We start from the raw sequence: 26,002 nt of genomic DNA, 5'->3' as shown, positions 1-26,002 counted from the left end.
AGTAAAATTAGTTTTAGATGCCAGCCACCATTGTGGAGGGGGCGGGAGGTGGAGCTGGCACTCCAAAGACATCCTAGAGCACTGCCCCCCAGTTGACCACCAGTAGACAGCCTCCAGGTAGCTGCCCTGTTCTCACACTGTGGGGTGCCAACAGGCCCACTAGAAATTCCATCTTTTTTCAGATGAAGTTTCATAGTTTGCCTTTGTGAGATTTGAACTCTTGATAGTTTTGCCATTGTGAGATTTGAACTCATGATCTTGGGTTTACAAACCCAGTACCATAACCACTTGGCTATTTAGGCCAAGCCCCACTAGAAATTCCAGTCAGCCTCTGATCAATGGCCTTAAATGGCCTCTTTATTAGCTCAATTGGCTCTACAGTGGGTATCTGTTCCATTCATCATCTGGCATCTAGAAAAAATGGCTCAGTGGCAAAATAGTGCTAGCAACCCATGAAATTATGGGCCCACCCACCTCTGTTCACACCCCTAACTGGAGAAAAATTCCTGCCCCTGATGTCTGCAAAGTAATTTTAAAAAGAAGCCATTATGCTTCTGTGTGTAGGTCTGTGCCTTAAGTTGCTAATACGCCAGAAACAGAAATAGTTAAGAAGGATGCAACAGTCCCATGAGCATAAAGAAACCAACGGTCAACCACTGAATATTTGTAAACAGGAACTAGGATTTGGACATAATAGAAGTAGCAAACCACAAAAGCTGGCAGTAAATGAAACAGAAAGAGGGAAAAACAGCAAAAGCTGAAGAACAGAAACTATAAACTTTAAGTAGAATCACAAGAATAATAATTGATTTCCACAATCCAATTTTCCTTTCCAGTTAATGTTATAGTCAGATTAGCAGTTTTTTCGCCTGCTGCCAGTAACATGATTCCACTACACATCAGCATCTGGTCTAACCTGTCAGCACTTTTGCAGTGCCTCTGTCCTTTGGCAGTATGATTGAAGCCACGCGCAATGCTCTCAAATGTGGTATGATTAATATTTTACATAGTTCTCACGTGCATGGAAGAACAAATTTTAACTGGTTTCTGAACAAAGATTTTTAGAACCGACCATCGTGCAGCACTAGACCCATGTATAACTGGAGACCAAACGTTTCCCTGTCCCAAAACTCCATTTCAAGTATTTATTTGGTTTTAATCTATCTAATTTATGCATGTGTGTGTGAGAGAAAGAGGGAGAAATGATATATGGTGAAGGGCTATCCAAAAATTGGAGGGAAGCAGACTTTAGACACAAAGGCTGATTTTGCAAATTTGCAGTCCCACGAGGCAAGAAACTGTACCAAGATACTTCCAGGTATTTGCTTAAAATTTATAACATTATTTCATTTGACTATGTTTGCAGCTCAAGTCAAAGGACATTACTTATTTATATTCCTAAAGTGCTCTTCGTAGTAATTTAAACCTGGCAAGTCATACCAGCTGCTGACATGCAGTGGAATTGTCTCACCTGCAATAGGAGAAAAAAGCTGATCTGACTATACTGTTAACTAGAAAGGAAAATTGGGTTGTGCAAATCGTTTATTGTTCTTGTATCTCAATTCTAGTGAGTTACGTTGAAGTGTAAAATACAGTTTGATTTCTGATCTGATCTTTCATGTAGTGAAAAGTCCTCTTTTACAGAAGCTTTAACTTCTTTGAGTTCTTTGATTGAAGGCAGGTCCTTGGCAATTATTTGATGAACCACAGCAAAGTGCCATGATGTTTTTTTTACTAGGGTAGGGTGAGTGGACAGACCCCAAGTGCTGTTGGTGTTAATCTGATCCACATGCTAGCTGTCGAGCCAACTAAGCTAACAGCCGCTCCCAACCGCTCCAGATCAGCTTTAAATAGTACACAACAAAACATCAGATACTTTATACGCATTCTATTATTGCATTTGACAAGATAGTAAAAGGTCGTGTCATCAGTCCTAGAAAAAATATATAATTTATCCCTCCCTCTCTCTCTCACACACACACATATGCATATATCAGATAGATTAAAACAGAATAAATACTTGAAATGGAGTTTGGGACAAAAAATAGTGTGGTCTCCAGTCATACATGGGTCTTGTGCTGGACAATGATCAGATCTAAAGTTTTTTGTTCAGAAACCAGTTAAAATTTGTTCTTCAGGCACATGAGAACTATGTAAAATATTAATCATGCCACACTTGAGAGCATTGGGAGTATGATTGAAGCCACGCACAAAGGACAGAGGCACTGCAAAAGTTTTAAGGTGGTCAACAAGAATAATAAAAACTTAAATCAGTGAACTTATGAAAAATAACTCAGTTTCTCTTTCCACAGATGCTGTCTGATCTTTCCAGCATTTTCAGTTTCTACTTCAGATTTCCAACATCTGCAGTATTTTGCTTTTGAACTATGCAAGATGCAATTTCACCAGACCAGCAATCCAGAGGCCCAGGCTAATGCTTTAGGGACATGGGTTTAAATCTCACCACAACAACTGGTGGAATTTAAAGTTCAATTAATAAATCTGGAATATAAAGCTAGTCTCAGTAATGGTGACCATGAAATTATCATTGTTGTAAAAACCCATTTGGTTCACTAATATCCTTTCGGGAGGGAAATCTTACCTAGTCTGGTCTCTGCGTGACTCCAGATCCAAAGCAATGTGGTTGACTCTTATATGCCTTCTGAAATGGCCTAGCAAGCCACTCAGTTCTAGGGCAATGAGGGATGGGCAATAAATGCTGACTTTACCAGTGACGCCTGCATCCTATGAAATATTTTTTTTTAAAAGGATGCTGTGACAGCATCCCCATTCGGACAGGAGATGGGGATGGTGACTATAATGAATAGTATGGTATGCAAGGTATGGTAACCACAAAATTATGGTACTGGATGAAGTACCTAGAGGTTGAGAGTTCAAAACACACCAAGACAAGCTGTGAATCTTAATTCTTTTTTTTTATCCATTCATGGGACATGGGCATCGGTGGCTAGGCCAGCATTTATTGCCCATCCCTAATTGCCCTCATTGAGAGGGTATTTTTTAAAGAGTTAACCACATTGCTGTGGGTTTGGATTCACATGTAGGCCAGACCAGGTAAGGGCAGTAGATTTAAAAACAAAAAACTGCGGATGCTGGAAATCCAAAACAAAAACAGAAATGCCTGGAAAAACTCAGCAGTTCTGGCAGCATCGGCGGAGAAGAGCAAAGTTGACGTTTCGAGTCCTCATGACCCTTCAACAGATGAGGACTCGAAACGTCAACTTTGCTCTTCTCTGCCGATGCTGCCAGACCTGCTGAGGTTTTCCAAGAACAGTAGATTTCCTTCCCTGAAGGACATTAGTGAACCAGTTGGGTTTTTATGACAATCGACAATGGTTTCATGGTCATCATTAGACTTTTAATTCCAGATTTTTATTGAATTCAAATTTCACCTGGTAATTTGTGGACTAGCACCAGAAAAAATATAATTTAAAAATCCAACTGGCTCACTAATGTCCTTCTGGGAAGGGATCTACCCTAGCTGGGCTGGCCTATAATCAGATTCCAATTCCACACTTTTTGTTGACCCTTAAAGCTCTCAGAGCAACTGGGGATGGGCTATAAATACTGCCCACATTCCACAAATTAAAAAGTTAACTGGTGAGTGGATGCGTTGAAGACCAAAAGGACCTATTTACAATGCAAGGAGACATTGAGGTAAATGCAACTGTTCATAATCTAGGCTAGCACTTCAATACAGTACTGAGGGAGTGCGGTACAGTATTGCCAGAAGTGATGTTCCATTTATTGTCTCCTCTTTCAGGTAGACATAAGTGGAGCAGGGGAGTTTTTCTGGTGTCCTGGTCAACATTTAGCCCTCAACTAACATTATGTAAAAATAGATTAATTGGTTATTTTAATCGCATTACTGTTTGAGGGACTTTTCTGTGCACAACTGGCGGCTATGGTTTTCATACGTTATGACACTGGCTACATTTCTTAAACAACTTCATTACCTTGAGCACTTTGGGATGTCCTGAATTTATGAATACATTCATAAAATATGCGTTCTTGATTTATTTATTTGACGCTTCAGGGAGTGATTCTGCAAAGACACCACTACCAACATGAAGCAGGGTCTAAAAAATTGCCAGAAATTTTCCAAGCTGCGAGTTCCTCTCCCCATTTTGAGTGCTGCATCACAGAATCACCTCTTTGGAATTTTCCCCCATTTGCAATCAGGCAATTGAAAAAAAAGCCAAGGAGCATTCATTACTAAGCACTCAGCTATTCCTTTTACTTGAGGATCCTCAGATATTATGGAAATGCAATTCATTATAAATTGGGTTTTCTGCCACTGCACAAATGAACCAAGCAGGTCAGGTACTAAATTTCCAAACAAGATGACAACTTGAACAGCCTGCTCTTATTCATATTTCCTTATCAACTTAACTTAAATATCCTGTTCACACTCTTTACATTACACAGCAACCAAATAAGAGGTATTATAGCTATTAAAATTGTAGGCTTGCTGAAAATGTATGTTCATTAAGCAATGCTTGTTCAGAAAATGCTCATTTACCACTCACGTTACACAGCATCAAAATTGAAAACTCCAGTTTAAATAAGATTAAAATTAATTTTTCAATATAATCACAGAAATCAGAAGGGAGCTATCACACTGCACCTTTACTATAGTAAGCATTCAGTCTGTTTACCACATGTTTCTGAAATCTTTTCTTCTTTGTGGACACAAATCAAGCATATTCTTTATTGTCTAGAATTAGTATAATGTGATTAGTATGGTTTGATTATTTAAATGGCATTTCACATCATGCGGTGGATTTGTGGAAAATTCTCTTTAAAAAAACTTGTGTTAGGCTATCTCAAAACCAAATTGACTGCTGGTCCATTAAATTTATAGAGATCATCTGACATTGATTTTCCTCTCCAGCAAATTATGAATTTAGTAGCAGCTCCAAGTACAGAATGTGAATAAAATCTCAATTTAATATAGTTAATTATGTTTTGAAATATGAGTGCATCTCCTGCAATGTATATGGCAGAAGACAGGAAAGAAGTAAGAATTAGGGCATAGAAGATTTGATAGTGTTCAAAATCATGGGGTAAATAGGAGAAACTGTTTCCAGTGGCAGTAAGATTGGCAACCATAGGAGGCAGATTAGCAAAAGAACCAGAGATAATATGAGAATGATTTTTTTTAAGACACAGTGAGTTGTTGTGACCTGCACAGAACTGCTGAAGGGGTAGTGGAAGCAGACTCAACAGTAACATTCAAAAGAGAACTGGGTAAAAACTTGGACAGAAAAATAAATCACAGGGCTATGGGCAAACAGCCAGCATAGGTTTGATATGCCAAATAGCCTCCTTTTGTGCTGTATCATTCTATGATTCTATGAAGCAGGTTAGATCTCAGAGGCAGACCTCAACCAAGAACTAGCTAGGAGGTATGTAGGTAGAAGGCATGCTCGGCGCAGGAAGCAGGTTGGATCCAAAGGTGGTTCTGAGGTCTAGAAGGAATAGGCATGAGGTAAGATGAGTAGTATTGTACCATCTACAAGATGCACTGCAGCAAATCACCAAGGCTTCTGCAACAATACCTTCCAAACCCACGACCTCTATTGCCAAGAAGGACAAGGGCAGCAGATGCATGTGAACACCACCACCTGCAAGCTCCCCCACCAAGCCACTCATCATCCTGATATGGAACTATAATCGCTGTTCCTTCACTGTTGCTGGGTCAAAATCCAGGAACTCCCTTCCTAACAGCACTGTGGTGTAGGTACACCTACATGGACTGCAGCAGTTCAAGAAGGTGGCTCACCACTACCTTCTCAAGGGCAATTGTGAATGGGCAATAAATGCTGGTGATGCGCACATCCTGTAAAAGAAGAAAAAAAATGCCAATCCAATGATCACACAAATCCACCCAGAGAACTGGTGAATTTGTGCATATCTAATTGGAAGGCTTTTTTAAAAATTTCTGGGACTGGTTGTGGAAGTGAGGATGAAATTGGTTGGAATTGCTCACGTTCATTGTTAATTTTCTGCTTTCCAAATCTGGTTGGCCGATGCTAACTACATGGTATTATTAGTTACAGAATCATACAGCACACAAAGTATGTGTTTGAGCTGGCTCTCTGATAAAGTAATACAATTAATTCCATTCCTCTGTTTTATCCCCATAGCTCTGTGAAGTTTTTCCCTCTGCATTTTGAGAGAACTAGGATATGGGCATCTGAGCTTTGGATAAGCTCAAGTTTACAGATGGCGCATGGTGGAAGATCAGCCTGAAGAGTTCAAAGGTAACAAAGTCAGTAAAGCTCAATGCAAACTGGAGGAACAGCACCCCATCTTCCGACTAGGCACTTTACAGCCTTTTGGACTGAATATTGAGTTCAACAACTTTAGATCATGAACTCTCTCCTCCATCCCCACCCCCTTTCTGATCCTCCTTTTTCCAATAATTTATATATATTTTTCTTTTCCCACCTATTTCCATTATTTTTAAATGTATTTCCACCATTGTTTTATCTCTACTTTTTAGCCTATTTCGACCCCTCCCCTGTAACCCAACCCCACCTCACCACACTAGGGCTATCTGTCCCTTGCTCATCCTGCTTTCTACCATTAATGTCCCCATTAGCACACTTCTTAGCTAATATCACCACCATCAACACCTCTTTGTCCTTTTGTCTATGACATCTTTTGGCAATCTCCACCTATCACTGGCCCTCTAAACAGCTGTACTCCCCCCACCCACGCCCCCCAAACCAGCTTATATTTCACCTCTTTTCTATTTTTCCTTAGTTCTGATAAAGAGTCATTTGGACTCGGAACATTAACTGTATCCCTCTCCGCAGATGCTGTTAGACCTGCTGAGTTTTCCCAGGTATTTTTGTTTTTGTTCCAAAGTCATGGATATGTTTTTCAGCAGAAAAGCCGAGGCAGAAGCGGAAGTAGGTGATCTTGTTGAAGATGAAATGGGAATCAGAAATTCTGAGTCAGATAGGGCACCAGGAGAGGGATGGAGTCAGGAGCGAGGGAACAGAACTTGTGGCGAGGACTGAAGGCAATGGATTCAGACTTCCAAATATTTAATTGGAAGAAATAGCTGCTCATCGAACACTGGACGTCTGACGAGCAGTGTGACAAGTCAGAGATAGTGGAGTCCAGAGGTGGTGGTGGAGGGAGAGCTGGCTATCCTCAATGTACATTTGGAACCTGACATTTTGTTTCTGGATAATAAGGGACTGCACTTGGGTGTGAAGGGCTGCGTTGGAAGCAGAGGCAATATTATAGGAACAGGAAGAGAAGCCAGGCATTGCAAATCCCAGAGGGCAGCTTTATGAAGTACACTGATATTATTATGGTCAAGTCACATGGTTGACAACGAGTTGATGTCCATCATGATATCCCAATGATAATGCAAAAACAAACTGTAAAGAAATTACTAATCATTAAACATTGTTTAACCAGGAACAAACTACAAATGTTCGTGTATTTCAAGCATTTTCTATACATCTGAAAAACGAAACAAGTTATAAACAGCTTTGTTCAGGCGATTTCAAAAGAAGTCGGCCCTTTAAGATTTACAGCAAAAATGAGTCAGAATGAAGCGCACCACACTGAACTGGTTTGGCTCCACTGCTTGTGGAATTAATTAAAATATTAAGGCCTACAAAACACAATCTCACGCTGAACCCCAGCGAGGCTGGCGGGGTGGAGAATTACTCGTAAACAGTGCGAGGACATCGCGGGGTGAGCTATACACCGTTTGCTCCGCAGTCTCTATGTCTCACTGTTAGCGTGCGCCGGTCAACGCTACACTACTGTACCTTACAACTTTCATCAAACCAATCCTGTCCAGGGCGGTGATTACCTCTGGTGTTACTACATTAGGCCAAAAGCTCCCACACAAACAAAAAACAATTCTAGCAGAGGAGAAAAGCAAATGGTGAACATTACAACAAAGATTCGATGAGGGAACTGCAGCCTTCCTCTGACTTCCGCGTCTTGATTATCAGGAGGGTTTGATTGGCACGCAAGAGGCTGCGTCCTCGCTGTTATTACTGTGCTGAGGGACAGCAGCTGCTGCTTCTATCACCACTCCTTTAATCCACTCACATTTCATTTTGTTTGACAATCAGAATTGGGGTGTTTTTTTACACATAAAAGGTCAACAACAAAAGGAAATCGAAACATGCAATCAACCTTAAAGAACAACCTTTCTTGTTCTATTTATTCCGGAAGTAAAAAACCAGGGATCAACATTTTAGGTGGATTGGGAGTGTCACAGAATTATTTCTACTTGATAAAAACCAAAAAAAACTGCAGATGCTGGAAATCCAAAACAAAAATAAAAATACCTGGAAAAACTCAGCATGTCTGACAGCATCTGCGGAGAGGAACACAGTTAATGTTTCGAGTCCGTATGACTCTTCAACAGAACTAAGGAAAAATAGAAAAGAGGTGAAATACAAGCTGGTTTAAGGGGTGGGTAGTGGGGGAGATTGGTGACAAGTAGAGCTGGATAGGGGGCCAGTGATAGGTGGAGATAACCAAAAGATGTCATAGACAGAAGTACAAAGAGGTGTTGAAGGTGGTGATATTATCTAAGGAATATGCTAATAGGTGACATTAAAAGTAGAAAGCAGGACGAGCAAGGTATAGATCGCCCTAGTGGGGGTGGGGTGGGGGGAAAGGATCGACATAGGCTAAAAGGTAGAGATAAAACAATGGATGGAAATACATTTAAAAATAATGGAAATAATTGGGAAAAGAAAAATCTATATAAATTATTGGAAAAAGCGGGGATCAGAAAGGGGGTGGGTATGGAGGAGAGAGTTCATGATCCAAAATTGTGGAACTCAATATTCAGTCCAGAAGGTTGTAAAGTGCCTGGTTGGAAGATGAGGTGCTGTTCTTCCAGTTTGCGTTGACCGCTTTGTGGAACACCTTCGGTCTGTCCTCAAGCATGACCCAGACCTCCCTGTCGCTTGCCATTTCAACACTCCACCCTGCTCTCATGCCCACATATCTGTCCTTGGCCTGCTGCAATGTTCCAGTGAAGCTCAACGAAAACTGGAGGAACAGCACATCATCTTCCAACTAGGCACTTTACAGCCTTCCGGACTGAATATTGAGTTCAACAATTTTAGATCATGAACTCTCTCCTCCATCCTCACCCCCTTTCCGATCCCCCCCTTTTCCAATAATTTATGTATATTTTTCTTTTCCCACCTATTTCCATTATTTTTAAATGTATTTCCATCCATTGTTTTATCTGTACCTTTTAGCCTATTTTGATCCCTCCCCCCCCCCCACCCCCAACAGCAACCCCATCCCCACTAGGGCTAACTATACCTTGCTTGTCCTGCTTTCTAACCTTGATGTCACCTATTAGCACATTCCTTAGATAATATCACCACCTTCAACACCTCTTTGTACTTTTGTCTATGACATCTTTTAGCTATCTCCACCTATCACTGGCTCTCTATCCAGCTCTACTTGTCCCACCCCCTTAAACCAGCTTATATTTCACCCCTTTTCTAATTTTCCTTAGTTTTGTTGAAGAATCACACGGACTTGAAACACTAACTGTGTTCCTCTCCGCAGATGCTGTCAGACCTGCTGAGTTTTTCCAGGTGTTTCTACTTGATGAGTGTTTCTAATATGTAGGGCGTTCCACTTGAACCCTTTACATTCTGGTGGCACAGCAGGTGAACAGGGAGAGTATCTCCTGAGGCGGTTCTTGACAACTGAGGCCCAACCAAATTACGTCAGAGCTGACCCCAGCAGCAAGGTAGCATACATATCACTTTATTTATCGAATACAATCCCTAGATCATCTGTCCCAGCTCTTAACCCCAGAGTTGCAAACCAACTTTCCAAATCAGGAAGTAATGTGATGTTGGGTGGCAGTAGTTTTAATGATTTCAGAAGACTGCTAGCTATAAACATCTAATGTTTATTTCAACATACTTACTGATTATGGCGAATACTCTTACAAGCTTCTGACGATACTTGTTTTCCTCTTTACTTTCACTTTAGGCTGTTCCGGAGTCTCATATCACATGTATATATCACTCCCTATGACAGCACAGGCTATTACAGTTAACTCTTTACCGGACTTAGGAGTCTAATATACTCCACTAGACTACATCTCACCCCAAGTCTCTGTTCAGACTTCAACCTTTTCTTGACGTTCTTGGAAACCCAATGTTTCAGTCTCCTAGTCATTCAGAATATTTCCATGTTTTAAAGTCTCAAAGGAAATGTAGCCTCTTTTTGCTCTCTTGTAAATGTTTCTTTGTCTCTCCATGTTCTTTTCTTATTCTCTCATCTCTGTTTTTTTTAGATTCTCATATCCTCTTACACGAATAAGCATTGTAATGCCTTCACTGGTCTATCATACCTGATTTTGCTCTCGTTTGTGGGGATAAGGCATTCTTATTCTACTGTTGGTCCTCTGGACGCTGTTGAACTGAATTCGAATTAGTAGATGGTTTGGGATCACCTACTTCAGTGTCTTCTTTCATTTCTGATGACTGCGACTTTTCTGGCCTCTGATTTCCACTCTGTTGCCCAATTGCAATCAGCCTTTCAGTTTCTTCTCACAGTGCCTTGCTCCATCTGGACAATGTAAGATCGTGGGTGTGGTGATTTCTCCAAATCTTGACTGATCTCTGATCCAAACTTGTTATCCCTGTTGAAGATCTGATGATCTTGCTTTGTGATGATTATCATAGTGTTTCATCTGTTCACTTTCCTCTTTCTCCAAGTCTGTGTCTTTGACCTGTGGCAATGAATGTGGAACAGTAGGAATCTGTGTCTGCAACCTTCTCCCCATGAGTAATTCACATGGAGCCAATCCATTCTGCAATGGTGAGGATCTATAACTCAGAGTGCTAGTTGAAAATCCTTACTCTTTTTCAGTAATGCCTTTATAGTTCTGACACCTCTCCCAGCTTTTCCATTACCACCAGGAAATCTCAGTGAACTTATGTGAATAAATCCAAATAATTTAGTAAACTCTTGAAACTCTATGTTCATGAATTGTGGGGTGTTCTCTGCTATCACACCATGAAAATTTCTTACAAATGCTTTACCACTGCTTCTAATGCATGACCATGTAACTGTTTCACTTCAATCCAGCTCAAGTAGTACCATTATGAACATTTTCTCTCTCTATGCTCAATTAAGTCCATTCCTTGGCATACCCATGGCCTTTGAGGAACAGATGACAACATTAGTGGTTCTTTTGATTCCTGTCTGTGAATTGTACTTGTGATACATCTGGATACCATTTCTTCTAGCGACTTTGAAAGACACAGCCACCAAACCAAATACTGTGTTCTGGCTCTGCACTTGGTAATACTTAAATAACCTTAAGGTAGATGTCATAAGATTTCAAGTCTCAATGCTCTTGGGATTACTATTCTATCACTGTATACCAGTAAATTATCGATCAATGTCAGATGTACTCACTGCTCAAAATATGGTCTCAAGATAGCTCTACGTGGTACGCATATTGGCCACCCTCTAATGCAAAATTCTCTGATCTGCTTACAATACTTGTCTGATTTTTGAACCTCTTTGATTTCATTCATTCTTTGTGTCATTACTGGTAATGTATGGACTGTCATTACAGCAAACTCCTTGACTTCTTGCACAAAATTCACTATTACATTTTTCTGGATTCTCTGTTTCAATGCTTGATAATGCACCTGCTGTGCTCTATTCTTGCCCTTGCGCATATACTGTATAAGTGTAAAACCTCAATCTTAATTTAAGCCTTTGAACTCTTGATAGCATCGCTGTAAGCTCTTTTGAATTCAATAGTGTGACCAAATGTTTATGGTCTGTTTCTATCGTAGTTTGCAGACCTAATATGTAGTCAGAAAATTTCGTATTCAAACATGGACAAAAGAACCCATGACTGTTACCATCTAGAAGTACAAGGGCAGCAGAAATATGGGAACACCACCACCTGGAAGTTCCCACCCAAGCAATTCACCATCCTGACTTGGAAATATGTCATCGTGCCTTCACTGACGCTGGGTCAAACTCCTGGAACTCCCTCCCTAACAGCACTGTGGGTGTACCTACACTACATAGACTGCAGCAGTTCAAGAAGGCAGCTCACCATCATCTTCTCAAGGGTAACTAGGGATGGGTAATAAATGCTGGTCTAGCGATGCCACATCCCATGAAAGAATAAAAGACACGTGTCTCTCTTCTCTGTATCAGTTAATGATCGTGATATGTCATTCACTGGTTTGCATTTTCCATCTCTTTGTACCTGAAAAAGCTCTGTGCCCAATCCTGTAGAAGGTGTGTCTGCTGCCATTATTATATTTAGGTGTTAATATCTCTAATGTCATCAACCTCTGCTTGATTTTGTCGAATGATTTCTGATATGCTTCTTCCCAACACCATTCATTGTCTTGAGCCAAAATTTTACGTTTAATGAGTGGGCACATGCCTGACCCGAAATCGCATGAAATTTTGTGAGAAGATGACGGACACACGTCCCGACATCTTTGCACTTGCGTGTAACATTACAGTCAGCAGGTGCACGCAGGAGTCCTAAGTGTGCCCGCTGACAATTAAATGAGCAATTAAGCCCATTAACAATCCAATTAATCCAATTTTTACATTGCTCATGCGATTTAGTGCTCATCATACGGGCAACACATCCAAGCAGCAAATCCATTTTTTCCTCATTTCTCATCCATGGACGAGATAAAAGGGGATCAGAGCATTAGCTATGTGAATTGTTAGGAGTTCAGGTGAGAGTTTGCTGCTGCTTTAGTGCTGAGATTTCATACCTTTTTCTGTGGATTCTGCTTAAGTATTTGCCTTGTTAGTTTTGTTTTGAGGACTCTTTTGTTTTGTCAACTCTCTTGGAGCATTTCTGTTGAGTGCACTCTTTGATGCACGAGACAGTGCCATCTGCATTTCAGCAGATGGGGATTGTGTACTCCGCTAGTGGGAACTCGTCTGACGAGGAAGAAAAGGACAGAAGGGAGACGAGGCCAGGTGTTCACAGCCAGCGTCCCAGGGAGAGACCTGTGGGAGGAGAGGCACAGGGGTTGCAGGGCCAGCAGGGAGAGCAAGACAGAAGGGACCACAGAAGCGATCCAGTTACCCCAATGTGTCTGAGGTCCAGTGCCATCCTCCCTCAGCTGATGATTCAGTGTTTCTCCATGTTGAGCACCACTTGCAGGAAGCACTGAGGGTGGCAAGGGCGCAGAATGTACTCTTGGTGGGGGATTTCAATGTCAGTCTCCAAGATTGGCTCGGTAGCAACACTATTGACTAAGCTGGGCGAGTCTTAAAGGACATAGCTACTAGACTGTGTCTGTGATAGGTGGTGAGATAACCGACAAGAGGGAAAAACATACTTGGCCTTATCCTCACCAACCTGTCTGCTACAGATGCATCTATCCATGAGAGTATTTGTAGGAGTGGCGACCGCACTATAATTGTGGAGACAAAGTTTCGCCTTTACATTGAGGATACCCTTCATCGTGTTGTGTGGCATTACCACCATACTAAATGGGATAGATTTTGAACAGATCTAGCAACTCGACTGGGCATCCATGAGGCACTGTGGGCCATCAGCAGCAGCAGAAATGCACTTGAACACAATCTGTAACCTCATGGCCTGGCATATTCCCCACTCTACCATTACCATCAAACCAGGGGATCAACCCTGGGGAGGTGGTGGCGTAGTGGTATTGTCACTGGACTGATAATCCATAGACCCAGGATAAGGCTCTGGGGACCTGGGTTTGAATCCCATGGCACAATTTGAATTCAATGAAAATCTGGAATTAAAAGTCTAATGATAACCAATCGATTCTTAAATGTCCTTTGAACAAAGGCAATTAGCCTTTAGAACAAAAGGCCTAGCCAGTGATGCCCTGGTTCAATGAAGGCACCAGGCATACTTAAAAATTAGGGGTCAACCTGGTGAAATTAGAACACTTGTGTGCCACTTGTCTGGCAGCAGGTGATAGACACAACCAACTGATCAGATCTAAGCTCTGCAGTGCTGCAACATCCAGTGGTGAACAATTAAACAACTCACCTGAGAAGGAGACGCCACAAATATCCCCATCCTCAATGATGGGGGAACCCAGCATTTGCTACAATCTTCAGCCAGAAGTGCCAAGTGGATTCATTCCATATGGTGCCAATGGATAGTGCTAACGCTATAGGTCTTGACAGTATTCCAGCTCCAGAACATGCCTTGTCCCTAGCCAAGCTAGGCATCTACCCGACTATGTGGAAGATCGCTCATACATGTCTTGTACAAAAAAAGCAGGAAAAAATCCAACCTGGTCAATTACTGCCCCATCGGTCTACTCTTGATCATCAGTAAAGTAATGGAAGGGGTCATTGACAGTGCTACCAAGCGGCACTTGATTAGCAATAACCTGCTCACTGATGCTCAGTTTCTGATTTCGCCAGGGCCACTGAGCTCTTGACCTCATTTAAGCCTTGGTTCAAACATGGACAAAAGAGCTGAACTCCCGAGATGAGGTGAGAGAGACTGACCTTGACATTAAGGCTGCATTTGACCGAGTGTGGCATCAAGGAATCCTAGCAAAACTGGAGTCAATGGGAATCAGGGGGAAGATTTTCCATTGGTTGGAGTCATACCTAGCACAAAGGAAGATGGTTGTGGTTTTTGGAGGTCAATCATCTCAGCTCCAGGACATCACTGCAGAAGTTCCTCAGGATAGTGTCCTAAGCTATACTTCCTTCAGCTGCTTTATCGACGACCTTCCTTCCATCACAAGTTCAGAAATAGGGAATGTTCGCTGATGAATGCACAATGTTCAGCACCACTTGCAACTCCTAAGATACTGACGCAGTCCATGTCCAAATGCAGCAAGACCTGGACAATATCCAGGCTTGGGCTGACCATTGCTGAATCCTCCACTATCAAGATCCCGGGGGTTACCATTGACCAGAAACTGAACTGGATTAGCCATATAAATACTGTGGCTACAAGAGCAGGTCAGAGGCTAGGAATCCTGCGATGAGTAACTCACCTCCTGACTCCCAAAGCCTGTCCACAAGGCACAAGTCAGGATTGTGATGGTGTACTTCCCACTTGTCTGGATGAGTACACTGATCCCACAACACTGAAGAAGCTTGACACCATCCAGGAAAAAGCAGCTGGTTTGATTGGCACCACATCCACAAACATTCACTCCCCCCACCATCAACTCACAGTAGCAGCAGTGTGTACTATTTACAAGGTGCACTGCAGAAATTCACCAAGGCTTCTTCAACAGCACCTTTCAAACCCACGACCATTACCATCCAGAAGGACAGGGGCAGCAGATAGATGTGAACACGACGGGCTGGAAGTTTCCCTCGAAGTCACTCACCAACCTGACTTGGAAATATATCACTGTTCCTTTACTGTCTCTGGATCAGAATCCTGGAACTCTGTAACTAACAGCACTGTGTGTGCACCTACACCACATGGGCTTCAGCAGTTCAAGAAGGCAGCTCACCACCACCTTCTCAAGGCAAACTAGGGATGGGCAATAAATGCTGGCCCAGCCAGTGAAGCTTACATCCCGTGAATTAATTTTAAAAAACAAAATCGGGATTTATATCATTTCCAGAGTTGCAAAAATTGAACATAACATAATTTTCTTGCTACTGTCACACAAAAACAAAACCTAACACAGATGAAATGAAAGATTATCACCCGTGAAAACTCCATCCTGTGCTCACAGTGCTTTAGGCTTACGTTTGGGAGTGCTACATCTTGGTACCCCCCCCACCCCGCAACCTCACTGGAAGTGGCATTAGAGGCAGATTACTGACTTTGCTGTCATATTGGCCCTGATGACCTTGGCAGCCATTCTCTGGCTGGCAGGGCTTGAGCAGGCTCTGCATGGGAAGGTGCAACCAGCGACATGGCAAGGCACTCCCCAGTCATCGTGGCCTCATCAGGTGCCACAGCCATTGGCAGAGTTTTGGAGGAGCTGCTGCCCTCATCTGGAGCGCTATGAGAGGAGCCCACAGGGATGACAGGCAGCTTGTCTGCCAGTGTGAGGTACATCTGGACCCCTTGCTCACCATTGATGGATGGGCACCCAGCATAGAGACTAAGTGCCTCATTCATCTCTCACACTGACAGTGACTTCCTGAGTTCACAGCCAGTGTGTGGGCTTGCAGGTCTGAGCGCAACCCCACGAAGCCCAGATTCTGTTCCTGGAGCTGCCTCTCCATGAGAATAGGCGCTATCTCAATTGAGGAAGCTGTGCGCTCAGTGCTCAGTGTCAACACAATGCTCAAGCTCCTTATGGACTCCTCTGTGACATGGCACGCAAACCCTCGGGGATCTTTGTCAGATCTTCCTGGATGTCCAATCCAGCATCTGCCACCTGATGGACGACTCCAGAGGCTCAGAGTCAGAACCGTCTTAGTCTCCAGCAGTCCTCCGACAGCTGGCACCTTGGGCACTCTCTGCCTCCACCAGCTCCTCATACAAATGTGCCGTGCCCTCTCCACAGTGCACTACTATCTGATCCGACAAAGTAATGCCCACTGATGTGCTTGTATCTGTGTTGGTGCCAGGTTGCGAGAGACAGTCTGATGCCAGTGGATCTGTCTGCGGCTCCTCCTCAGGTGTCAAAAGGAGGATCCTTGGGGTCCTGTCAGTCACTGGAGGATGGCTCATCTGAGGGTGGAAGCCAAGATATCAGTATTAACAATCATCATATAGTCAATGTGCATGCTAGGTGGGTGAGTGAGACAATGGACAACTGTACCATGGTGGCATCGTGATTGCTGGATCACTGGGGACTCTTGATTAGAAGTCCTAATTTGAGATGAGACAGTCCTACATTGTTTGCATTCTCCTCCAGTCTCGCATCTGCCCACTGGATTCTTACCTTCCTCCGACACCCCTGCCTCTCCGCGACTTGAGGACCTTGCTCCTTCCTGGCACTCTAGCTCGAGGGTCAATGTCAAATTTGGTCAGTATGAGCAGTTTGGCCACCCCACCACCTGTTTGTCTGCGTTCCACATGATCATGCCTTCTCTTCTCCTGTTCAGAACAAAGTGCATTCATTAGTCAACCCTCTTTCTTCAACGCCATACCAGCCTCGCATCCACCACCCACACCAGCCCCCGCACCACCACCCCTCTCCCATTCCTGGAGGACAGGGTTGAGGAGCCCAACAAATTTGCACATCCCTCCCTTCTATGCCCCCAAGGCTAGCAGCCACATCTCCCAGCCTTGACCAGCACAGGTATATGTGTCTTTTGTCACTCTGATTCTTACACTACTGTGCGCCATGAAGGATGGCCACCCTTCACGACAACTCCACACTGTACCACGCCAACTTGATACACACCCTTGCTAAGCGCAGAAGACCATTAAACCAGAGAGCTGACTCCGCTGTTTTTAAATGCCCTGCCGGTCCACATTCGTTCCAGTGCCTGTCATGCTCCCGCCCCTGCTGCCAGCACATCGCCAATGTCTGGGCGCATTTTACACTGGCTGGCCCTTAATTGGCCAGTGAGCATGAAATTGCATTTGGGGTCCAATCACAGCCAGAAGCAGAAACCATGGCCATTTCTGGGCCTGCTGATCAAGCATGTCTGACAAGTACAAAATTCAGGCCTTGGTGTAACAACTGGCATAGTAGCTCATTGAGCTGGTTTTTTTTGTGAAATCTTGCTGCTTGATTCACCAGTCCCATGAATCTTTTTAACTCTTTGATGTTTCTTGGAGCTGGAAATTCTTTTATGACTGGTCTTCAGTGGATCAACCTTTATTCCATTTATCAACCTATGTGACCAAGAAACCGGATTGTTGGCTGTGAAAACTTCCACTTACAGTGTCAATTTTGCCTCTTGTATTCCCTCAGCACTGCCCTCCCTCTCAGGTCATTCTCCGCTTGAGTGGACTCATGTATCAACACAGTATCCATGTGGCAAACAAATCCATGTAAGCCCTCTTAAAGATTTGACATTGTTCTTTGAAAAATCTTTGGTGCTGATGTTATTCCGAAGGGTAACGGATTAAAACAGAATCTTCCAAATGGTGTTATGAAAGTTGGGAGAAGCTTGGGCTCCACTTCTAGTGGTATTTGACAGAATCCACTTTAGAGTCTAATTTAGAGAATATTGAGCTCTTCCCTAATTTTGCTAAACTCTCATCTATTGATACCTCTTTTCATAGCTTTATTGAATTGAGTTAGATCAACACATATTCTTATGGAATCATTTGGTTTGGAAGCAATACCATCTGGGGCACCAACTCACTGGTTCTTTTACAGGTGAAATTACTCCTTGTCTTATAATTGAGTTGTCCTTTTTCATTGCCTTTGGAAGTAAAGGGTGTAGAACCTTTCTGAGTATATAAGCATATCAGTTTCACTTCTGGGTTTAGTGTTATATGATATGCTGTTTTCAGTTCTCACAATCCTATAAATAACTTTAGGAAATCGCCTGAGTGATCTTCACTGTTTTTTATTTCTTCTATTCTGTGGATTAGATCCAATTCTGTACATGCCTTTCTACTTAAAAGTGAACAACTCTGATCTTGAATTATATACAGTACTTCAGTAATTACTTTCTCTCTGTGCTGTAAAGTAGCTGTTAATTCTCCCAGAACCTTCAGCTCTGTTCCTCCTAGCCGTGTAGCTTTTTGCAGAATGGTTGAAGAACTTTCTTGATTAACCATGGTTCAGCATCTGAAAGAATTGAAACTGCTGTTCTGGTATCTAATTTAAAGTGTATCCTGTGACCTTCTACCTGGATTTCTGCACTCCAATAATTTCCATGTATTTCTTTAATCTCTTCCAAGCATGTTTTGTGAATCTTCAACTTCATAGAATTTGTTTCCTTTTAAAACTTCCTTTCTGAGTGTTCTGCCCATTTTTTCTGCTACGACATACTGCCTGAAAGTACCCCCTTTTTTACATCAAAAGCATGCTCGTCTTTGGCGGAACAACTCCCATGCCCATTCCCTTCTTTTGTTCACCAGCAACAGTTAGTCCGGGCTGCCGCCATTAATTGCTTTTCATGCTGTATGTGTCTCGTCTCTATTTTCCCTTTTTTATGTCTGACGAATTCAACTGTATCTGGTACTTTGTGACTCAGACTGTCTCTCTCTCCTCTGACTACCAATCCGTTCAGCCTCCTGATCTTGGCTTGCCTACATAATTGAATCGCCTTCGCCAGCGTCAAGTCTAGTCAGGACTGAAAATTATCTGATAATGCATCATCCATTACTCCAACAACTATTCAGTCGTGAATTAGCTTCTCTTTCAGATTACCGTATTAGCATAAGTTCTGCTAATTGGTATAAATCACTAATAAATGCATCGATGCTTTCCCCATGTCTCTGGGTATGTTTATTGAAAAGCGTATGGTGTAGTTGGTAACATATTAGCATGGATAGGAGATTGGCTGACCGGCAGAAAGCAGAGAGTATGCACAAATGGGTCTTTTTCAGGTTGACAGGATGTGACGAGTGGATGCCCTCAGGGATCTCTACTGGAGCCTCAACTTTTTACGTTTTACATCAATGACTTAGATGAGGGGAGTAAAGACATGGTAGCTAAATTTGAAGATGACACAAGGATAGGTAGGAAAGTATGTTGTGAAGAGGATTTGAGGAGGTTGCAGATGGATATAGATAGGTTGAATGAGTGGGCAAAGATCTGGCAAATGGAGTTTAATATTGGAAAATGTGAAGTTGCTCACTTTGGCAGGAAGAACAAAAAAGCAGAGTATTACTTAAATGGAGAACAGCTACATAACTCTGAGGTGCATAGGGATTTATGGGTTCTAGTACATGAGTCACAAAAAGTTAGAATGCAGGTACAGCAAGTAATTAAGAAGGCTAATGGAATGCTATCTTATTTTACAAGAGTGATTGAACATAAAAGTAAGGATGTTATGCTTCAGTTATACAGGACATTGGTGAGACCACACCTCGAATACTGTTTGTAGTTTTGGTCTCCTTATTTAAGAAAGGATGTAAATGCATTGGAGGTGGTTCAAAGGAGATTTACTAAATTGATACCTGGAGGAAGAGTTGGACAGACTGGGCTTGTTTCCACTGGAGTTTAGAAGAGTGAGAGGTGATTTGATTGAAGTATACAAGATCCTGAATGGCCTTGACATGGTGGACGTTGAAAAGATGTTTACCCTTGTGGGTGAGTCCAGAACTAGGGGGCACTGTTTTAAAATTAGCGGTCACCCTTTTAGGACAGAGATGAGGAGAATTTTTTTCTCTCAGAGGGTTGTGCAACTTTGGAATTCTCTGCCTCAGAAGGTGGTGGAGGCAGAGTCATTGAACATTTTTAAGACAGAGGTAGATAGAATCTTGTTAGGCAAGGGAATCAAAGGTTATCGGGGTTAGATGGGAATGTGGAAATCGAAAGACAAGAAGATCAGCCATGATCTTATTGAATGGCAGCGCAAGCTTGAGGACCCAAATGGGCTACTCCTGTTCCTATTTCTTATGTTCTTGTGTTCTTTGTGCATTTCATGATGCTGTATTTACTGAGATTGAAATATGTCTCCAATGCATCATTACATATGTAGCTTTACCCTCATCAATCCCCAGGGTAATTAAACTGTCATCTGCACAGTCGCCTATTGTATACAAAAGTGTCCTGACCTGCTCACAGTTTGGCTTCACTCCAAGACCCATGTAGTGCGAAATCAAGCAAATCTCATGTGCCACTTTGGCCACACTTCAGCCTGATTTAGGCCTACAACTTTCTCGAAACAATCCAATAGAGTAGGGATTTTTATAGGGCCATCTTTTTGCTGCTTGCCACCGTGTATTATTGTATAGTTGGGTTGGAGTAGTTTCAATAATTTCAGAAGACTGCTAGCTATAAACATCTAACATTTATTTTAGCATATTTACACACTATGGAAAACACTCTCACAAATTTCTGACCATACTTGCTTTCCTCTTTACTTTCACTTTAGACTGTGCCAGAGTCTTACATCATATATGTCACTCCCTTCTATGACATCACACACTATTGCAGTTAACCCTTTATGGGAGTTTGTCTAAAATACTCCATTATACTGCAGCCATCAAAGATAAACTATCCCATGTTCGAAGTTTGAAAATAAAGATAAATGATTATTGATGGCACCTTTACTTTATATCTTTTCAACAATAATATTTCATCATATTGGCGAGAAGATGCAGAGGTGGTTGTATTAGTAGATATTAAAGTATAATAACTGTTTGGATCCTGGAGCAGATTTTGTGAAACAGTTGCTTAAGGATATTCACCTGCAGTCCCCTTTAACCTCCAGCTTCTTGTGCCCATTTTCAGAGTTTAAAATTTCAACAGCACTTTGCATTTTTATACACAGAAAAATATCCCAAGATGCTTTGCAGAGATGTAAAGCAAATGAATACCGAGGCGAGAGGAGAAATTGGAAGGGTTGACAAAATGTTTTGTTGTAGGTAGGTTTTAACGAGAGAGAGGTAGAGAGTCAAGTTAAACCTAAAAGTTTCTAGTAGCACCTCCGATGGTGGGGCAAAGGGTTATGGGGGAAATGCAGAAGAGGACTGAGTCCAAGAAATGGGAGTGGGGGACACTATAAGGCTGGAATTGGCCATAGATAGAGAAGGATAAGGACATCTTTAAACATATATAGCTATTTTTGATGCTGTAGTGCTAATAGTTTAGGAATTGAAGAACATCCAAGGCAGTAAGCTCATCTTTCTCTCGGCCAAGGAATTTAACTACATGCTAAGGGCAGCCACACCAAGAATGATTAAATCTCTGATTATCATTTAAGTTGGCTCCTAATGCTCATTAAAGAGACTGCACATCGTTTTGCTGGCTCACATTGCAATTATCAACCTCTCCTAATAACAACTAGCTGAATAGGAGAAATAGAAGTCATTTTGAACATTGGGAGCACTACTTAAAGCCATACTCAGCTTTCACGTTTCATTTACTGATCAAGATTGACTGGCTGCAGTGTTTTGGAAAGAGCTTTTGATACATATTTAGAGACTTTTGGTACACTGCTTCAAGACTTCACCAACAGTTTTATCAATATGTTATTCTGGCAATTCTATCAGGATTTCAGCTAAACAGAGAGTGCAGTTATATTGTTTGTCATTAGAGACCTTATGGAAATCACAGGAGAAAGGGAGTAATATTAATATTAGGAGTCACCCTTATAGGACAGAGGGTTATGCGACTTTGGAACTCCCGGACTCAGAAGGCAGTGGAAACAGGGTCACTGAATATTTTTAAGGCAGAGGTAGATGGATTCTTGTTAGTGTAGAGAATCAAAGGTTATTGGAGGGAGACAGGAATGTAGAACTTGAAACACAAACAGACCAGCCATGATCTTATTGAATGGGCAGGCTTGAGGAGCCAAATAGCCTACTTCAGCTTCTATTTCATATGTTTGTGTGGTTGATCATTGGGATCTTGTCAGTATGTGACCTTCTATCTTGGCAAAATGTTACCTGTAGCATTTCTTCCACCTGATGTGACTGCTACCCACCACCATGTGTCACTGTGAGCATTGCTGTTCCACCTACCTCTAAGTTATACAGGTTGCCAGTTTCTGATGTTGGTGCCTGTGACAATGGTAGTGATCTCTTGATCTCTTTGATCCCTTTCTCCTCCTTTTCCTTCAGAGGTAAGGTGGATCTTGCTACTGGGAAATTGCAGTTATAAAGCTATTGATGATTGTGAGGAAGTGGATATGGAGTTGGAGGTTCAGCTCAGGCTGAGTAAGAAGCCACCAAGTTCTCAAACATGTATTAAAGCATGTATTAAAGCCAGAGGCAGTAGCCTAGTCGAGAAAGTTGACAATGGCAAGAACACAGAATTTCTGGCAAAAGTCAAAAGCAATGGCTTGGGGATGCCCAATTTTTAGCTGATCAAATCTGAATGAGCAGTCTCAGAAGGCAGGCACAGTAGATGGTTTGGGAGAAGCCATGGAAAGGTAGAGCTGGGTACTGTCGGCATATATGTTGAAGCTGACCATATGGAATAGTTATGACTCAATCGATGTACAGCTTTACTTCAATCATAGAAATAGAATAATGCAAGTTGTCAGGACCCTGTGATTTCCCCTAAGTATTTGACCTTACCAGGAACATGACAGGAGGGCTGCTGGAGAAAAAAAAAACCCTATATAACTGGCTCTGCAAACTCACCTCGCTTGAACAACACATGTAAGAGACCACTAGGACGATAACAGAAAGCACTAAAAGGCTCCTCAAACAAAGGTTCGGGTGTCTCAACTAGTCAGGAGGCCCCCTACAATATGCTCCACAAAAAATTCTCCTGCATCAACATGGTGTGCTCCATCCAGCAAAAACCTGCCATGCAGGGAGGGCTGCATTGGGAGGAATTAAGGCAACATCAGCAGGATAAAGACTATCAGGGGAAGCAGTAGAAGAAGGAGGATTACTTTAACATCTTTCAGTCAGAGATCTCAGAGATGAGATTAATCAAACATCAATTTCAATGACCTGCTCATTCTCCTGCCCTGAAAACTTATTCAAAGCCTTTTTGCATTAACAATCCTTATGTTAGGAACTAGAATTAGTTTTAAGTAAGTTATATTTGTATTAGTGAGTGTTAGGAATAATGTATAGCTTTAAATTTAAGTTTTAGCTTTAAGTTTAATTCATTTTTTTATTTGTGTGGTAGAAAGATGAAGCCTGAATTTTGGTTTTCATTTTAGAGTGGAGTCAGCAAGTCTGTGGGTTTGTTTGCATACCTGCATTTTAATGAGGTTTTATGACCCTCGAAGTAAAATAGGGAAGTTAAAACAAAGTAGGGGAAAATGTGCAGTTGCCCAGCAACAGGGGGCCCACAGAGACAGAAACAGAAAGCAATTTGAATTCATCTGGTGATTATGCTGTAAGGTGAAGGGAACGGTTTAAGTCTCTCTCTAGCTGGACATACTAGCAGATTGCTGAGGAAAATAAGCCTAATGATCTTAGATGAATTCCTCTGAAGTTGAGTGAGTTCTGGTTCTCAAGGGGGATACCAAGTTGTCAGTCATCTACCGGGAGAGAGAACTGCAGGGAGCAGTTCCTAAAGGAAAAGGAGAAAGGTCCCAAGAAGTCCTTTAAGTTAAGTCATAGAACAAGGACAGGAATATGGAACAAGATCCTGTTCAGTGAAGTTAAAGTAAGGAGCAGAGGAAAATTCTCCAAATTAAAAAGAGGAAACCGTGGGGAGCAGAATCAAGGCAAAGTAAGCTTGCGAGAAGCCAGGAAGTCTAAGGAAACGGCCAAAGGTTGGCGACTCTTTGCCACGGGCCTGTGAAGCAGTGGTGTTCTACTGGCAGCTGAATATCTGAGAATGAGTGTGTAAAATGCACATAGCAATCCAGGGGAAAGGAATATCATAAGGAGAGGTTGAAACCCTGGAGGTGGATCCTTGTGGAAGATGACCAAGTGAAAGCAATGTTTGGGATAAGATTCCAAAGCGAGCTCTTTGAACGTTGAGATTGGAAACCCCTCAGGAGAAATATGGAGTTCCGTGAGACCAGTTGGCTCACAGTGTGACAAGTGTCTGTTAGCAGTGGAGGGGGGAGGGGGTGATTTGATGAGAGATCTATAGCATTTCCTTTAGGAGGAATTTGTCACTTGATCTTGGAGTGTGGTGTTTCTGACCACAGGTTGCCTATTGGTTTATATGGACTGCATACCTACTGTGAACATTAGAGTGTAAAATAGATTTTTGTAACTTGTGTTATTCTTACGAATCTGTATATATCTGTAAAGGTATGGTTGTAAGTGAAGAAGTAGTGTAATACAGTCCATCTCTTTCTTGTTTAATAAATATTTTACTCTTTTGTTAAAAATACATCAGTAGACTCTGTGACTCTGTTCAGTAGCTACTCTCCATGTTTCTAAACAAGAAATAAAAGTTAGGATCTATCAAGCCAGGTTCCACACAGGGATCTGAATTGTCCAGTAGTAACATCAGTTGGCATAATAACACCGATTACATCTTTCACTACTTCCTTAAACCTGCATTAATGATCATTGAAATTATCCAGGGAACTTCTACATCAAGAACATTTTGACAATGTAGACTCAGAAACAGTTATAAAAAACATTGTAGACCAAATTGTCAAGTGTCATGAAGGTGATTAATTTGACAGCAAGCATAATGCCTGCCTTAAATTTCTCCCCCAATTCTCCAAGATGATGCTTTATTTAGAACAAGGTATCCGCTCCTACTGTTCTTACAAGAATCCTCCCCAATATCCCCACATTGGCCTTATTCAAATCACTGGAAGGCTGCTATCGTCATGTCACAGGCTCCCTCAGGCACTTGTGGTTGAGACTTCTGGATGCTTAAGCCTGTGAGGGTTCAGGTGCAGATGGCTGCACCTTGATACCGCTGAGGGTGTCTGGCCCAACTGACTTGATGGCAACATGGTGAGTAATGGTTGAAGAGGTGATAAACAAGCAGATATGTGGATATCTTGTGAGAGGGTACCATGTATTGCTCACACCTTGCCACTGTAACTCTAATATTTCCAATGATCAGCAGGTCTGGGAGAGAGAAACAGAGTTAACATTTCGAGCCTGTATGACTCTTCTTCAGGTTGACAGGAGATTTGTTAGACATGTTCAAAATCATGAGGGGTCTGGATAGAGTAAATGGGGAGAAACTGTTCCCATCGGCAGAAGGTTAAGAATCCCAAGGTGATTAATAAAAGAACCAGAAGCGACATGAAGAAAATTTTCTTTATGCATATTATGACACAGCCAATGGTAAAGGCTGAGTTGTTCAAATCCCAGAGGGAAACTTGAAGCAACTGTCATAAACCAGTTTGCAAACTGCATGTTTCAAGATGCAGGCTTTGAATTCAGTAATAATAAGGTCACCGAGTCTCAAGAGGTTTTTTATAAAACTAAATTAAACATTTATTAATACAAGAAAGATTGTAAGCACATACATATGTCTACAAAATTACTACTATAATAACTGCAAAA

At 42.0% G+C, this 26,002-nt stretch overlaps 1 protein-coding gene and 1 long non-coding RNA gene across 7 annotated transcripts in view; one reads left to right on the top strand and one right to left on the bottom strand.

Moving 5' to 3' along the window:
* enpp4 (ectonucleotide pyrophosphatase/phosphodiesterase 4) overlaps positions 1 to 10,058 on the bottom strand; it is a 35,414-nt gene extending 25,356 nt beyond the window's left edge. For 3 of the 5 annotated variants that reach the window (XM_041187718.1, XM_041187714.1, XM_041187715.1), the window contains exon 1: positions 7,821 to 7,998. Coding sequence is in view for 2 of the 5 variants with exons in the window: in XM_041187714.1 (XP_041043648.1) it covers positions 7,821 to 7,834 (14 nt within the window). In the remaining 3 variants the exon portion in view is untranslated. Of the gene's footprint in view, positions 1 to 7,820; positions 8,082 to 9,970 lie in introns of those variants that run through there. The other 2 variants (XM_041187717.1, XM_041187719.1) reach the window with 2 other exon arrangements.
* On the top strand, positions 1,243 to 7,062 carry LOC121277900. Of its 2 annotated transcripts, none has more exons than XR_005943001.1 (3): positions 1,243 to 1,318; positions 6,171 to 6,287; positions 6,920 to 7,062. It is a non-coding gene; the product is annotated as an uncharacterized LOC121277900 (long non-coding RNA). The 2 variants fall into 2 exon arrangements; XR_005943000.1 differs by lacking the exon at positions 1,243 to 1,318 and adding an exon at positions 2,068 to 2,241.
* Positions 10,059 to 26,002: the final 15,944 nt, after the last annotated feature.

This window comes from Carcharodon carcharias, chromosome 5, assembly GCF_017639515.1.
Source record: "Carcharodon carcharias isolate sCarCar2 chromosome 5, sCarCar2.pri, whole genome shotgun sequence".
In the NCBI taxonomy this organism is placed as follows: domain Eukaryota; kingdom Metazoa; phylum Chordata; class Chondrichthyes; order Lamniformes; family Lamnidae; genus Carcharodon; species Carcharodon carcharias.
This window is presented reverse-complemented; position numbering and strand designations above follow the sequence as displayed.